At 43.6% G+C, this 16,601-nt stretch overlaps 1 protein-coding gene across 1 annotated transcript; it reads left to right on the forward strand.

Annotated features, from left to right (window-relative positions):
• The first annotated feature begins 14,326 nt into the window (after positions 1-14,326).
• Positions 14,327-14,834, forward strand: RNASE1 (ribonuclease A family member 1, pancreatic). Its single transcript, XM_004391338.3, is given in 2 exon segments — positions 14,327-14,560; positions 14,563-14,834. Coding segments are annotated over 2 exon segments (468 nt in total). The 5' UTR covers positions 14,327-14,364.
• Positions 14,835-16,601: the final 1,767 nt, after the last annotated feature.

Raw genomic sequence — 16,601 nt, forward strand, 5'->3', positions numbered from 1 at the left:
CCTGATAGTATTTAAAATACTGATGGCATAGCTTCCAGCATCACAGCAACATGCAAGCCACCACAGTATGGCAAACTGACAGATGAGTGGTGGATAGATATATATATATACATGCTTTATGGGTTTTGCTCCTCTAGAGAATCCAACCCAAGACATTTGGTATCGAGAGTGGTTCTAGAAGAACAAAACTGTAAGGATGACTTTTCAGAGTTGTTTCTCAAATCTGTCTCCAGTAGTAAAGAGGGCATTACTAATCCATGGCATGAGCTGGCAATAGAAATACACATAATATCACCACCAATGAATCAAATATTTGTGAGAAACAAGGCTCTGGGTGATTGTATACTTGATAATTTTCTACAATTTTGTCAAAATGAGAAGTACAGGGTGGCTGGTTGTCATGCTTTTGCTAGACAAAGAGGTAAAAGGAAGAAATGAGCTCAGGGTTTCAGAGTTACAGCTTAAGTGCTGCATAAAAACTTGAAATTTGCCACTTAAGCCTGAAAGAAAGCCTTATGTCTTGTAGCAACAGAGCTGAAATTGCCAAAAACCAAACCCAGTGTCTTGTTGCAGGAGTGGCTGAATTACAAAGCCAAATAAATTCCCAGCCTCAAATGGTGTCTGAAATTAAGTGAGGGCATCTTTGGGAAGAAATAAGATCTTAAAACTTGGGATGGAGACATATGGGCAGATAATCAGGAAGTTGGGGACATTGAGCTTAAATTCCATTGAATCACTTCTGCCAACAGAACCTGCCCTCTTACTCCCATCTGAAGAGACTGCTCCATCTTTGTCTGCTAAACCACCCACCCTAATAAAACCAGTATCCTATCACCCCCCGGGATGAGATTAACCCAGCTGTGCCTGAAAAATCTTTGTCTGACATATCACCTTGGGCAGCTCCTGGGGTATTGCCTGGGGCATCACCTGATCCCTATGAGACATTGCAAAATGACCCCAGAACCCAAACCCACCACCAGTTTTGCTTCTAGACCTATAACTAAAGTCCCAGCAAGCCCGAAGAGGTGAAGTACAAAGTATAACCCAGGAGGTGGGACACTACACTCCAAAAGAATTGCTTTATTTTTCTAACATGCACAAACAGAAACCTGGAGAATATGTGGCAATGGCTATTAAGGGTGTGGGATAATGGTGCAAGGAACATAAAGTTGGATCAGTCTGAGTTTATTGATATGGGTCCACTAAGCACAGATTCTTCATTCAATGCTTCAGCTAAAGAGATTGGAAAAGAATCTAATAGTTTATTTGGTTAGTTCGCTGATGCATGGATTAAGCAGCGTCCTACACTAAATCAAGTTGGAATACCAGACTTGCAGTGGTATACTGTAATTCTTTTATCTGATTTTTTCGTCAAATAAGTTGGTGTAAGTGCTTTATCTTCAGTATCACTAATTCTGACTTCTATTGCCTCAATTCTGCTGCTATGACTTTCTATTGAGTTGTCTAATTCTGAAATTTTATTGTTAATCTTCTGGATTTCTGTTTGCTGTCTCTCTATGGATTCTTGCAACCTGTTAAATTTGTCATTACACTCTTAAATAACCTTCTTAAGATCCTCTATTGCTTTTTCTGTATGTTCCTTAGCTTGTTCTGCGTTCTGCATGATCTCATTCCTGATATCTTGAAGAGTTCTATATATTAATCTTTTGTATTCTACCTCCAGTAATTCCAAGAAATTTTCTTCTTCAGGAAAATTTCTTGATTCTTTATTTTAGGAGCTTGTTGAAGCCATCATGGTCTGCCTCTTTATTGGATTTGATATTGACTTTTTTCTCTGAGCCATCAATAAGTTATATTTATTTATTTATTTTATGTTTGCTTCCTGTGTCCTAGCTTCTTGTTTTGTTTTGTTCTGATATGCCCAAATAGACTGGTCATGTAAGCTAGATTGATTATTGGTGTCTTTGAAGGTCTTGCATCCTGTCACCAGGTGGTTAGAGCTGTTACTAGGTATGTGAGCCCAGGAGTCCATTTACTTTTCTTGTGTGGATTCAGCTCAGGTGTCCAGGTCATTGGTCACCAAGTGTGTGGTGTAGGCTCTCACCTACTGTCCTAGACAGACTTGGGTGATTGGTGTAGGCACAGGTATCTGGCTGCAGTTGGGGGTCATGCACTGAGCAAGGCAGGTGGCTGATGGCTGCCCCTGAGTGTCTGGGAGGAAAGCGTGTCCCTGTTCCCTAGAGTGCATAGGTGGGTGAGTTTTGCAGCCAGACTATGAGCATCCAATGCTGTTGGCTGTAATGACTAGGGGTCACCGCTTATTCTTAGATCCCTGTCACGGGTGGCTAGGTGGCAGGGATGGAGCCACCAGTCCTTAGGACCCTGATATGGGTAGGTGAGGACCCTGCTTAATGGGCAGAGCTCTGTCAAATGTTACAAACCTGCCACTTCACCATATAGCTGAAATAGTTGAAGTTAGACTTCAGGTATATACCATATCCTACTGTGGTAATGAGGGCCTACTCCATTGAAATGGGCCCACACGGGTCTATGCAGGGGTGAAAGGCATTCAAAGTCCATGGACCCCCTTATGCCTAGGCAAAGGAGATGTACCTACCCTGAGTTCCTGGCTTAGGGGAGCTGGAAGATTATTTTTTCTCTGTTAATTTACTCACCTCCAAGGCCAGGAGAATGGCTCAGGGCACCTGACGCGTACTACTTCTGGCCCAGGGGACTCGGCAATTGCTGAAGCCAGCCTGGGACCCAGTGCAGAGCAGGGAGGGGTGAGGTAAATGGAGAGAAGTTTTTCCTAAAGATGGCATTTTTTGATCTGTGTGGTAAGCCAGATGCAAGTACTTATCTTTTGCTGGTTGAGCCTGCTTTTCACTGGTTCTGCCGCTGGGTATCTCCCAATGTGGAAAACCCATCCTGAGCGCCTCTGCTTTCCTCGCTGCACACGCGAGCTGATCTGGTCTGAAGGGCGCCAGCTCCTGCCAGGTCAGGTCTGGCAACTCCTTGCTATTTCTGGACCATCTCTACCTCCCCCTGCCACTCAGTCCAATTCCTCAACTTTGCCTTTGATGTTCAGGCCTCCTAGACTGTCATATATAATTGATTCACTTGTTTTTTCTGGTCTTTGTTGTAAGAGGGACCACAGGAAGTATCTGACTACTGTACCATCTTGGCCCTACCCACTTGGTATACTGTAGTAGAAGGTTTCCAAAGGCTTAGGGAAATCGGCATGTTAGAGTAGATTTATCAGGTTAGACCCACAGAACCACCCAGAGGACACATCTTTTACCACAATGGTGAGGGCCAAATTTTTGAAGGGACAAGGTGAGCATGGTTATCGTAATGGACAGCAGAGTTAAAGCAGTAATCAGAATAGTCTGATTTGTATGGACTTATGGCCTTGGCTACTTAGTCATGGTGTCCCTAGGAGTGAAATAGATGGGAAATCTACTAAATATTTACTTGATCTGTACAAGAGGAAGAATTTTAGGTCAAGTGAATGGTAGTCTAACTTCACTCATCAGAATAGAGAGAGAGTCATGCCCCTCAATCAATTCCCAAACTTGAGCCAGTTTACTGACCCACAATCCCTTGGATGAAGAGGAGGCTGGGTTCCCTTGAGGAAGGACTCCACTGTACTGCCAAAAATTTATACTTTTTATCTTTCTCCTAGCCTTCCAAAAAGGGATCTATGGCCTTTTACAAGAGTGACTGTTCATTGGGAAAAGAAAATAACCAGACTTTTGCTGGATTATTTGACCCTGGCTCTGAACAGACGTTAATTCCAGAGGACCCAAAATGCCACTGTGGCCCACCAAAGAGTAGGGGTGTATGTAGGTCAGGTTATTAATGGAGTCTTAGCTCAGATCCATCTCACAGTGGGTCCAGTGAGTCCCTGAACCCATCCCGTTGTGACTTCTCCAGTTCCAGAATGCATAATTTGAATAGACATACTCAGCTACTCTCAGAACCCTCACATTGGATCCCTGACATGTGGAGTAAGGACTACTATGGTAGGAAAAGCCAAGTGGAAGACATTAAAAGTGGTCCTACTTAGGGAAAAAGCAATACCCCATTCCTGGAGGGATTACAGAGATTACTGCCACCATCAAGGATTTGAAGTATTCAGGGCTGGTGATTCCCACCACAACCCCATTCAACTCACTTACTTGGCCTGTGTAAAAAACAGACAGATCTTAGAGAATGACAGTGGATTATCATAAACTTAACCAGGTAGTGACTCCAATTGCAGCTGCTTTTCCTGATGTGGTTTCATTGCTTGAGCAAATTAATATATCTCCTGGCACTTGGTATGCAACTATTGATCTGGCCAATGCTTTTTCTTAATTCCTGTTTCAAAGGAACATCAGAAGCAGCTTTCCTTCAGCTGGCATGCCAGCAATACACCTTCACTGTCCTACCTCAGAGGTATCAACTCTCTAACACTGTCATAATTTAATCCTCAGGGAACTTGACCACCTTTCCCTTCCACAAGACATCACACTGGTCAATTACATTGATGACATCATGCTGATTGAACCTAGTAAGGAAGAAATATCAATGACTCTGGACTTATTGGTAAGACATTTGTGTGCTAGAGGGTGAGAAATTAATCTGACAAAAAAATCGGGCACCTTCTACCTCAGTGAAATTTCTAGAGGTCCAGTGGTGTTGTTAAATATGACCCCTCCTACAACTAAAAAGAAGGCAAAATGCCTGGTGGGCGTCTTTGGATTTTGGAAGCAACATATCCCTCATTTGGGTGTGCTACTCTGGCCTATTATCAAGTGACTTGAAAAGCTGCTAATTTTGAGTGGAGGCTAGAACAAGAGAAGGCTCTGCAATAGGTTCCGGCTGCTGTGCAAGCTGCTCTGCCACTTAGGCCATATGATCTTACTGATCCAATAGTTCTTGAAGTGTCAGTGGCAGATAGAGATGCTGTTCGGAGTCTTTGGCAGGCCCCTATTGGTGAATCACAGTCCAGACCCTTAGGATTTGGAGCAAAACTCTGCCATCCTCTGAAGATAATTACTCTCCTTTTGAGAAAGAAGTATTGGTTTGTTACTGGGCCTTGGGAGAGACTGTATGCTTAACCATGGGCCACCATATCACTAAGTGGCCTGAGCTGCCCACCGTGAAGCAGGTGTTGTCTGACCCACAGAGTCATAAAGTCAGATGTGCACAGCAGAACTTCATTATTAAATGGAAGTGGTATATACGAGCTTGAGCAAGCCCTGATGCACAAGTAAGTTACATGAAGAAGTGGCCCAAAGGCCCATGGTTCCCCCTCCTCTCACATTACCTTCTTTCTCCCAGTCTGCACCTATGGCCTCATGGGAGTTCCTTATGATCAGCTGACTGAAGAAGAGAAAACTCATGCCTGGTTTACACATGGTTCTGCATGATATGCAGGCACCACTTGGAAGTGGACAATGACAGCACTGCAGCCCTGTTCTTGGACCTCCCTGAACGACAGTGGTGAGGGAAATTCTCCCAATAGGCAGAACTTCAATCAGGGCACCTGGTTGTTCATTTTGCTTGGAAGGAGAGATGGCCAGATGTGCAATTGTATACTGATTCATGGGCTGTGGCCAATGGTTTGGCTGGATGGTCAAGGACTTGGATGGAGGATAATTGGAAAATTGGTGACAAGGATGTATGGGGAAGAGGAATGTGGATAGACTTCTCTGAATGGACCAAAGAAGTGAAGATATTTGTGTCTCATGTGACTGCTTACCAAAGGCTGACCTCAGCAGATGAGGATTTTAACAATCAAGTGGTTAGGATGACACGTTCTGTAGATACTAGTCAGTGTCTTTCCCCCACCACTCCTGTCATTGCCCGATGGGTTCATAAACAAAGTGGCTACGGTGGCAGGGTTGGAGGTTATGCGTGGGCTCAGCAACATGGACTTCCATTCGCCAAGGCCAACTTGGCTATAGCCACTGTTGTGTGCCCAATCTGCCAGCAGCAGAGGCCAACACTGAGTCCCCAACAGGGTACCATTCCTAGGGGCAATCAGCCAGCAACCTGGTGGCAGGTTGATTATATTGGATCACTTCCATTATGGAAAAGGCAGTGTTTTGTTCTTACTGGAATAGACACTTACTCTGGATATGAAGTTGCCTTCCCTGCACGCAGTGCTTCTGTCAAAACTACCATCTGTGGGCTTGCAGAATGCCTTATCCACCATCACGTATCCTACACAGCATTGTCTCAGATCAAGGAACTCACTTCACAGCCAATGAAGTGCAGTAATGGGCCTATGCTCATGGAACTCACTGGTCGTACATGTTCCCCATCATCCTAAAGCAGGTGGCTTTACAGAATGATGGAATGGCCCTCTAAAGACACAATTATAGTGCCAGTTAGGTGGCAATACCTTGCAAGGTTGGAGCAATGTTGTCCAGGAGGCTGTATATGCTCTAAACCAGTGTCCAATATATGCTGCTATTTCTCACATAGCCAGGATTCATGGTTCCAGGAATCAAGTGGTAGAAATGGGAGAAGCACCACTCACTATTAACCCTAGTGACCTACTCACAAAATTTTTGCTTCCTGTCCCTGCAACCCTATGCTTTGAAGGTCTAGAGGTGTTATTTCCAAAGGGAGGAATGTTCCCACCAGGAGACAAAACACTGATTCCACTGAACTGAAAGTTAAGAATGCTACCCGGCCACTTTGTGCTTCTCATGCTTCTGGCAAAGAAGGGACTTACCATATGGCTGGTGTGATTGATTTTAATTACCAAGGGGAAATTGGGTTGATAGTTCACAACAGAGGTAAAGAGAGTATGTCTGGAATGCAGGAGATCCCTTAGGACGTCTCTTAGTACTACCATGCCCTATGATTAAAGTCAATGGAAAAGAGCAGTAACTCATTTCTGACATGATTGCTAATGGCCCAGACTCTTTGGGAATGGAGGTTTGGGTCACCTCACCAGGCAAAGAACCATGACTTGCTGAGGTGGCTGCTGAAGGCCAAGGGAATATGGAATAGGTGGTGGAAGAAGACAGTTATAAATACTGGCTATGATCACGTGACCAGTGGCAGACATGAGAATTGTAATTTTTTTAGTATTCCTTGTTTTGTTATACATGTATGAGTGCATGTATATCATATGAATGCATATGATATATAATATATATATAGCAAATATCTTTGTTTTCTTCCCTCTCTTATTCCATTACTTATTATAAAATATTTTAACAAGGCTAGTGCATTTTCAGTTGTACGCATGTTAGTTGTATCATATTAGGCACGAGTATGACTTTATAATTGTCTTTATTTAGAGATTATCTATGGTTTAAGGAGCTGTGCACATGGGCCAAGTTGATAAGTGGTGTACTGTGATGGTTAAGGCTATGTATCAACTTGGCTAGGCCATGATTCTCAGTGGCTTGGCAGATATGTAATCATCTTTCATTTTGTGATATGATGTGAGCAGCCAATCAGTTGAAAGGGGCATTTGCTTGGGAGTGTGGCCTGCATTCAATATATGTAGATGTTCTGGCAAAGCTCACCCTCTCTGGAGCCTGTTTCAGACTCGTTATCCTCTGACCTCCGGTTTGTGGGACTTGAGCCAGCAGCCTGCAGTCTGACCTACCAATTTTGAGTTTGTCAGGCCCTGCAACCACATGAGTCAGCAGATGCCTCCAGCTTAATGTCTGACCCACGTATTTGAGACTTGTCATCCTCCACAACTGCATGAGCCATTTCCTTGAAATAAATCTCTCTCAATATATATATATATATGTGCCTCACTGGTTTTGCTTCTCTAGAGAACCCAGACTAAGACAATCTGTAATAGGTCAGTTTTAGCCAGGGAGAGGCCTAAGTGCAGAAAAGTTAGGGAAGAGTACCCTGTAGGCCAGCTGTGAGCTGCTTGCAAGGAAGGAAGAGCTAGAGTTGGGGAAATAGTGCGGTTCATTTTTTCAACTTAACCACTGCCCCTGGCCCCTTCCACTTCCTATATAATCAGACTTTAAAAGTCCATCTTATGCAAAAAAATTGTAATCCTCATCCATTCCTGGGGGGATTGTAAAATGGTACAGCTATCATGGACAACAGTTTGGCAGTTCCTCAAAAAGTTAAACATAGATTTACCATATGATCCAGCAATTCCACTCCTAAGTATATATCCAAAAGAATTGAAAGCAGGAATGCAAACAGAAACTTGTATACCAACGTTCATTGCAGCAGTATTCACAATAGCCAAAAGGTAAAAACAACATAAATGTCCATCAATTGGTGAATGGATAAATAAAATGTGATACCTTTTACTCAGACATAAAGAGAAATGAAGTTCTGATACATGCTATAATATGGATGAACTTTGAAAACATTATGCTGATTGAAATAAGTCAGTCGCAAAGGGACAAATATTGTATGATTCCATTTATATGAAAATATCTAGGATAGGCAAAGGTATAGAGACCAATATTTATTAATGGTTGCCAGAGGCAGGCAGGCAGGGTTGGGGGTGGGGTGGAGGGGAAGGGGACTCACTGATTAGGGGACACTGAGCTTCTGTTAAGGGTAATGGGAAATTTTGGAAATAGTGATGGTTGGACAACATGATAAACATAACTAATTCTGCTAAATTGTACACCTGAAGAATGCTGAAATGGCAAGTGATTTATTACATATATATTTACCAAAATAACAAACAAAAAAAAAATTGTAAAAAGGAAAAAAGAATCTATCTTATATACTGGGTTTAGATTCACATTTGGGATTTCTGGGTGGAAATGGTAGCCCTGGTGGCACAGTGGTTAAGAGCTCAGCTGCTAAGCAAAGGCTGGCAGTTTGAATCCACTAGCTGCTCCTTGGAAACACTGGGGGGCAGTTCTACTCTGTCCTACAGCGTCGCTATGAGTTGGAACTGACTTGACAGCAGTGGGTGTGGTGTTTTTTTTTGGATGGAAATGGATGTGTTGAGAGATGTCATCCTGGCTTTTACCCTATTTTAGGGGGAGGAGGAAGGCACAGGCGGCGCTGACTTTGGATAACTCTCTAGGCCATTTCATCCTTTCCCCTCTTTTCCCTCCTCTTTCATTCACTGGTCACCTTAAGACAGGGTGTTGTAGGGGAAAAAACATCACAAAGTCTAGTAAAGCAAAAAGAAAGTTTTATTCAGCATATATTCAAAAGGGCAGAGGTGGGAAGCAGACAACCATGCTGCCAGAGCCATGTCTGCTTGAGTCCAAGGAAATATCACAGAACAGACAAAAGTGGGAAAGCGGACAAGCATGTTGCTAGAGCCATGTCTGTCCAAGTCAAAAGAATATTACACAATAGGCAAGAAAAGGGAAAACTGACAAGCATACTGCCACGGCTTTGTCTGCCAGAGTCCAAAGAACTGTTACAGAGCCGTCAGTATATATTAACATTACAAATGGCAAAACCATTGAAAGCTTAGCCTTTTCAGATTGGCTAGAAACTGTGATCCTACATTTTGAATCGTCTTTCTTAACAATCAGTGGTACAGGTTTCAGTAATGAGAGTCAGGAGGGTCTTCATTGGTCCAACAAATTTCTATTCATTAAATGCTAATAGAAAAAGATTAGAGTGTAAAGTCTTTTGTGTTGTGTTTGATCAGCTTTATGTGAAAGTTTCCCTAAAAGATATTTTCCAAGATTATCTTAGCTATTGTCTTTATACCCCAGGGCCCAGTTGATGTGTCCTTGTGAGTCCTTGTGAGCCCAGCTCCAACTGGGTCATATTCTCTATGCTCAAGGAGAGGGAATAAATGATTCTAATATTAATTTTTTAAATCAAGGGCTAGAGCCATGGAGACATTTTTTTCTTAGCCTCAAGATGGCCCCTCACCCATCACATTTCCTGAAGTTCTTTCTTTTCCTCCTCAGAACCTCCTAGAAGAGAAATAGCCAGAGGCTGGCCAAAACCAACTAAAACTGGTCCTGCCCCCTATCTTGGCACTCCAGATAATCTTTAGCTCATTAACTGCCTCATGCATGGTAGCTATGAGTCAGAATCGACTCTACGGCAAAGGATTTTTTTTTTTTAGATGGAGAGCTAACATGCTAATGAACAAAAATGGCTAACTTTCTCCTGCACAGGAAATGGAACCTGGGCCTTAGAAAATGCTTCTCATTCTAAAATGCTCTGCTCCTGCCCACGTGCCATTTTGTATTCTGAAACTGATCCTGTCTGTATAAATCAGCCTCAACAAGCTGCCTGCAAGGCAGTCTTGGATGGCACGAAGTCCTGACTGTCTCCTTGCTTGGCCAGCTAATAAAGTTGCCTTTTGTTCTCCCCAACTCGGTCTCTGTCTTTTTGGCCCTGATGGAATTATGCTGAGCAGAACCTGAAGTTTCCGGCAACAACCTCGCTCTGCCTGTCTCACATTTCCATCTTTCTCTGTTCTAATTTTTCTCTGCTTGCTCTCTTTCTGGGTTTGACAAGGGACCACAGAATACTATTTTGTGTGTGTGTTTGGGGGGCTATGCTGAGCTTTTGGAGCCAGCTTAATGACTGGACATTCCGGAGATGTAAAACATAAGACATAAAAACAATCCCCCCTTCCTTATTCTTTTAAAGATCTGAACTGTGATTTTGAAATCTTCTTGTTGGACCAGTTCCTTGAAATTCTTCTGGCATTGGGAAAGTACCAAAAGAATGATCACTTTCATGCAGTCATACTCACCACCTTGGTGGAATCCTGTTGACTAAATCAGACCATTCCACCAGGCAACTTTATATCAGGCCCTCTGCCATAATTATCTCTGCCCCACTCCTGCTGTTTAATGAACGAATGAACACTTTCTAACTTGACCACCCAAGATGATCTAAGTATTATCTAAACACCCTGAGCCAAATAAAACCTAGTTGGGGTTGAGGTGGTGGAGGAACTACAGAAACATGAAACTAATCTCATTTCACATCAGCTCTTCCTTACCTCCACTTCCTTTTCCAAATTCATACACATTAGCAAGTAACGTGGATTTTACTAAAGATTTCTTGGACACTACATTGCAAAGATTGTGAGGATAACATAGGACCAGGCAGTGTTTTGTTCTGTTGTACAAAGGGTCACTGTGAGTCAGAACCTGTTAGACAGCACCTAACAACAACATTGCAAAACAATTTTAAATTCTTAAAAGAATTTTGTTCTTCCCATCAAATTTCCTCTCTTCCTCCCCGTTCTTTCTTTCTCTCCCCAGAGCTTCAAAACTACCAGCTATTTTAAGCCCAAGTTTTTAGCAAAATAAAAGTCTGGCCATTAGTGGAAGAGGCTGCATAGGCCTGGCTCACTATTGTTTACTCCCCCGTTGCTAACTGCCACATGGTCTCTACAAAAAGGTTTAAGATTAACTGATGTTCTTCCCTGGAGGGTAGAAAACAAGTGATAATGATCTAAGAATGAAAAACCAAACAAAGCATCCATCTTGTGACAAGAGTAAGCAGGATGTCGCCAGATAATCCCCAAAGATGTCGCCAGATAACCTCTAAGAATACCATTGGAAGGTTAACTCATCTACGACATCACCACCTCAAAGAAAGACTACCATAAAAGATCCATAACCCTGTCCCTATAAAAGACTCCAGCAGATCTCCAGTTGGGGAGACGGGTTTTTTGGAAGAATCTATTCCCTTCTGTCTCCTATATATTGATATGTAATAAATATCTTGCTGCTCACCTCACCCCTGTCTCAGAATTTGCTATTGTGGCAGGTGGCTCCAATCTGCCTTTTTGCAGTAATAGCAGCTGACTCCACCCCCTTTAGAAAGCAATTCAGAGGTCATCTTCACCATGTTCCTTGGGGGAGTGGGGAGTCTCAACCCTGCCCTGAGTGAACAAGAGCTAACATTTCTTGATGCTTTCCTTATGCCAGATGTTGCTCTAATCCTTCTGCACATCTTACCTTATTTCATCCTAAAAACAAATCTAAGAGGTACATATTTTATTATCCCCGCTTTAGAGATAAGGAAACTGAGAAACAGAGAAATTAAATTCTGTAACTTGTGTAAGGCCAAATACAATTTGAAAATTAGAGGTTTTAATTCTTCCTGTTGAAAATAAGGGAAGAGGCTCCCCTCCCCTGTTCTTTCAGGATTCATTTGAGATAACTTTCTCCATCTCTTTGAAAAGTATGTAAATCAAGGATATTTCCTGGGGGACTTGGGAATCATCTCTTTTGAAATGTAATCATCAAGGTACTCCTACCTCCCAGTTTCCTGGAAGGAGATTAGCATAACTTCAGGTATCCTGCCATAAAGATACTAGAAAATTAGCAATTTTATCTTGCAAACATGAATGTAATAGGTTATATCCCCTTAGCTATATAAAGGGTCAGATTCCTTCCTATCTTTGGGATCTCTTTAGCTGATTGCCTGTGATGTATCACATTCTGGTTTAATGTTTATTGAATAATAAAACTTTCTTTCTCTTCTATTTTTGTGGAGAGCATTTCTGGGTTGGGAGCAGATTTTGTTTTTAGTAATTTTTCTCCAACATTTGCCCAGTTCTTCAGGTGCTGAACCAGATTTTTGACTGAGGCAGTCTGCATCCAGAGCATGGGTGAATATTTTGGTAATTCTTACTCTAAAGATATCAAAGTTATTGCCCAGCAAAAACAGGTCTCTTTCTAGGAGGGAATTCTGCTATTAAGAAACATAGTGTCTCTGCATTTTTTTTTCTCTCCAAAAGCACTCTGGGTGCTTTGGTTATCTTTCGTTCCTCTACTCAACTTTGACCTACAAGATGAGTGGTCACTGTGGGTAAGAACACACTTACCTTCAACACTCCAGGAGTGTAGTGGAGGGTGGGTGGGAAGTCACTCAAACTGGGTGAGATCACTGTAGAGACCTTCTCTTCCCATCCTAGGCCTTCTCCTTCTCATTCTCCAGATTCAGGAAGCCTGCCTGCTGGGGGCATCAGAAGCCCCCACGCACCCACCCAGGAGATGTGCAGTTGGAAGATGTGGAATTCCAGCCAGGGCATTCCAGAACTCCTGAGGAAAGAAAGGGAGAGCCCTCTCCTGTGATCTCTTTACTTGCCCTTTGTTAACCTCCAAGGGCTACTTGGTGAAAATGAGCCCTAAATGATAATAAAGGCTTTGATGTGGTTTGTGAAGTGCCAGCAGCCCTAGTGGCTTTCTTTGCTGTTCCTTGGGAATCAGTAGTCAGATGAGGCTTACATGGTAAGAAAGGCTCCTATAAGCAAGGACACTTTTTCCCCAGCAGCCCTGAGATGGTGGTGGCCTGAGTGATTCCCCACCCTTCCTCACTCAGTCTTTGCTTCTATATGGACTAAGCCCAAGATGTTCCTCCTACCCTTCGCTTCTTGGAAGCCAAGCCCTTTGTAATCTGTATAAGGTCCACACCCTGAGGACAAGTGACAGTAGAGACTCCATCTGCTCTCTCCTGGAGACCAAGGTAAGTTGCCCAAAAGATATTCTCAGAATCTGCTTCTGCTTAAGCTTTGGAGAGGAGAGAGCCAAGGTGGGTAAGGCTAACAAAGGGAAAGCATGGACCAGGTAATCATCACTCAGAGGAAGAGCTGGGGTAGGGCGTGGAAAATTTGGGAGCATTAGGGCTTCAGGAAACCTATGAACTGGAGAAGGAGGAGCCTCCAAGTTAGGGGAGGGGAGCATATCTCTTTGGAATTTAGTGGAACCCCTTTATGAGTGCCTGTATCAGGCACTGGGCTGAGGTTCCCTTGTGTTGTAGGACAACAAGGCTCCGTTGACCATGATCCTAGATGTTATGGTGGACCTCAGGGATGCAACTTGGCTCATGGTTTATTCAAAATGATTCTTCTAATAAGCCATTTGAGCACTAGGTACAGTTGTTTATTTTTCAAATATATTTTTGATCAAAGAAATTCTAGGATCCAGACAGGACTGCCAGGATTTTATGTTACTCCCTAAATTTTTGTTAGTACTGTGAAGTAGTATCAGGCTTAGGTCAGGTTAGAAGGGAAGAAGACCTTTCTCTAGCTTGTTGTTGATAGTTGCTGTTGAATCGATTACGACTCATGGCAACCCATGTGTGCAGAGTAGAGCTGATCCATAGGGTTCTCAAGGCTGTGAACTTTTGGAAGCAGATTGTTGGGGCTGTCTTCCGAAGTACCTCTGGATAAGTTTGAACCACCAACTTTTCTACTAGTAGTTGGATACTTTACCATTTGTACCACCCAGGGGCTCTTTCTCTAGCTAGTGGGAGTAAACTGCTCCTGAAGAGGGGTATATGTAAGAGTATCTTCACTTGGGAAATCTCTCAGAAGAGGGACTTCTATCCAGTTGACCTAAAAAGGAGACTGTAAGCCATGGAAGTCACAGGAGGGAGCTAGGGTTCTTTCTAAGGGGATGCTTTTCTATCTCTCTGCCTTTCTTGGCTAGGCTCCTCCAGGTAAGTGAGACAACCATGGCTCTGGAGAAGTCCTTTGTTCTGTTCCCACTGCTAGCCCTGATGCTGCTGGTGGTGGGGTGGGCCCATCCTTCCCTGGGCAAGGAGTCCCCAGCCATGAAGTTCCAGTGGCAACACATGGATTCAGACAGCTCTCCTAGCAACAACGCCAGCTACTACAACCAAATGATGAGGCACCGTAATGTGACGCAGGGTATTGCAAGCCAGTGAACACATTTGTGCACGATCACCTGGTAGATGTCCAGGCCATCTGCCTCCAGGAGAACATCACCTGCAAGAATGGGCAGCCCCACTGCCACCAGAGCAACTCAAACATACATATCACAGACTGCCGCCTGACAGGCAGCTCCAGGTACCCCAGCTGTGCATACTGGCCCAGCAACAAGATGAGACACATCATCGTGGCCTGTGAGGGGAACTCATATGTGCCTGTCCACTTTGATGCTTCAGTGGAGGTCTCCTCCTGAGGCTAGAGCAGAGATGCCCCCACCACCTCATGATTATGACATCAGGGTCACAACACACATGAGTCTGAGCCTTGCCCCTCAGTAGTTTAGGGGGTTCAGGGTGGGGATTTGGGAGTTATGTTAACCTCTTCACTGCTTCTCTTGATAAAACATAGTTGCAAGCACTTGGATTCCTGAAGCTGTCCCCATCCAGGCAGTGTTTCTGTGATTGCTTTCCTGCAAGGGGTAAGAACTGTAAAATTAACTAAATCTGGTGAGCAGTTGTGAGGTGTGGAATCACTTTGCAGAAAGCAATTTTGGTCTTTGTTTTCTGTCCTTTTGAGCCATACTAACACCTGAGGCTAATGAATAGGGGGCTGACCAGAAAAAGAGGGAGCACGTGGGGGTCTGATGCTAACTAAGGAGGCATTATATAATCTATCATGGCCATGGGGTGAGGCTGATAAGAGCCCTGAGCCCTAAGGCTCAGATGGAGCTTCCTGGTTGGTGACTATTCATGGGAGGGTGTAGTGCACCCCTCTTGGGGATATGGAAGCTTCACTCTGTGATGCTTCCCAGACCTCACCCTATATGTCTCTTTGTTTTGTATCCTTTTTGGTTGTAATAAAGTCATAGCTGTAAGTATGATATACTCTCCTTGAGGTTCTAAAAGTCGTTCTAGAGAATTAACAAACCCACAGGGGTAGTGAGAGCCAAGACGGGATGGTGTCTACCTATTTGGCAATCTGAAAGGTGTCCTTCTAACCTGTAAGCTGTGACCAAGCTCTGAGTGGCTAGGGTCCAAGAAATGTTGCATGGGCAGCTCGTCTGAAAGATGGTGTCCATTTAGCTTGTGAGTTCTGACCCAGCTCTGGGTGGCTAACATTGGAGACAGAGTGTGCTACGTGAGCGGCTGGTGATAAGGATGGAGAAGTGGAATGATGAGGATTGGATCCATTTCCAAATTTGGGGGATTGGATTCATGCTAATCCTTACCGCTCAGTTAGCAATGAAGGTGAAATTTGCCCACTGTACCCCTTGCTTAGGGCAGTAGTGAATGCAATAATTAAATGCCTACTCTTTTGACTCTTGGTTTTTAGTGACCTGAAATAATTCCTTCTCTTTTGGGTTCCTTGATTCCAAGCATAGTGTTGTTCAGTGTGGCTGTTTTAAAGGGGACCATGGCCAAGACTCTGGCACAAAGGGAAGGACAGCATGAGTTTAGGAAGACCTGCCAGTCTCAGGGTGGGGAGGTGGAGTCTATAAAATTATGATCCTAAATTTCTGTTTTCCTTGTTTTGAATAAGCTATTACCAAATCTGAAAAATGGGCTTGTTGGCTCTATTACTTGGAAAGTTGGATCCATGCATTTTAGAGCTAGAAGAAACTTCAGAGAATTGAGAGATAGCAAGTAAGCTTTAGCTTGTGTGTTGACTCTGATTAATTGGAGGGCTGCTTAGAATGTTGTAGAAAAAATTCTAAGTAGTGATGTGATTGAACAGTAGCCTCTACTGAAGGCACAAGAGGGGAAAGGGTGTGTGTGCCATATGTTTGCCATCCCTGAACCCCAGCCTTACTCAGAAAGGTTGAGAGACTTGCTTATGCCCACTGTTTGCTAATTGCACAGCTAGGACTAGAACTCACATTTCCTGAATTCCCAGTCATTGTTCTTTCTGCTACTAGCGTCTAACTCTGAAAAAAAAATGCCCCAGTCTCCCTCCATCAAGTGCTGTGGAGATGTGGCTCTCTCACTGAGCTCATTGGCACTCTCTCCCTCAGAGGTTCTCA

This window comes from Trichechus manatus, unplaced genomic scaffold (assembly GCF_000243295.1).
Source record: "Trichechus manatus latirostris isolate Lorelei unplaced genomic scaffold, TriManLat1.0 scaffold00273, whole genome shotgun sequence".
In the NCBI taxonomy this organism is placed as follows: domain Eukaryota; kingdom Metazoa; phylum Chordata; class Mammalia; order Sirenia; family Trichechidae; genus Trichechus; species Trichechus manatus.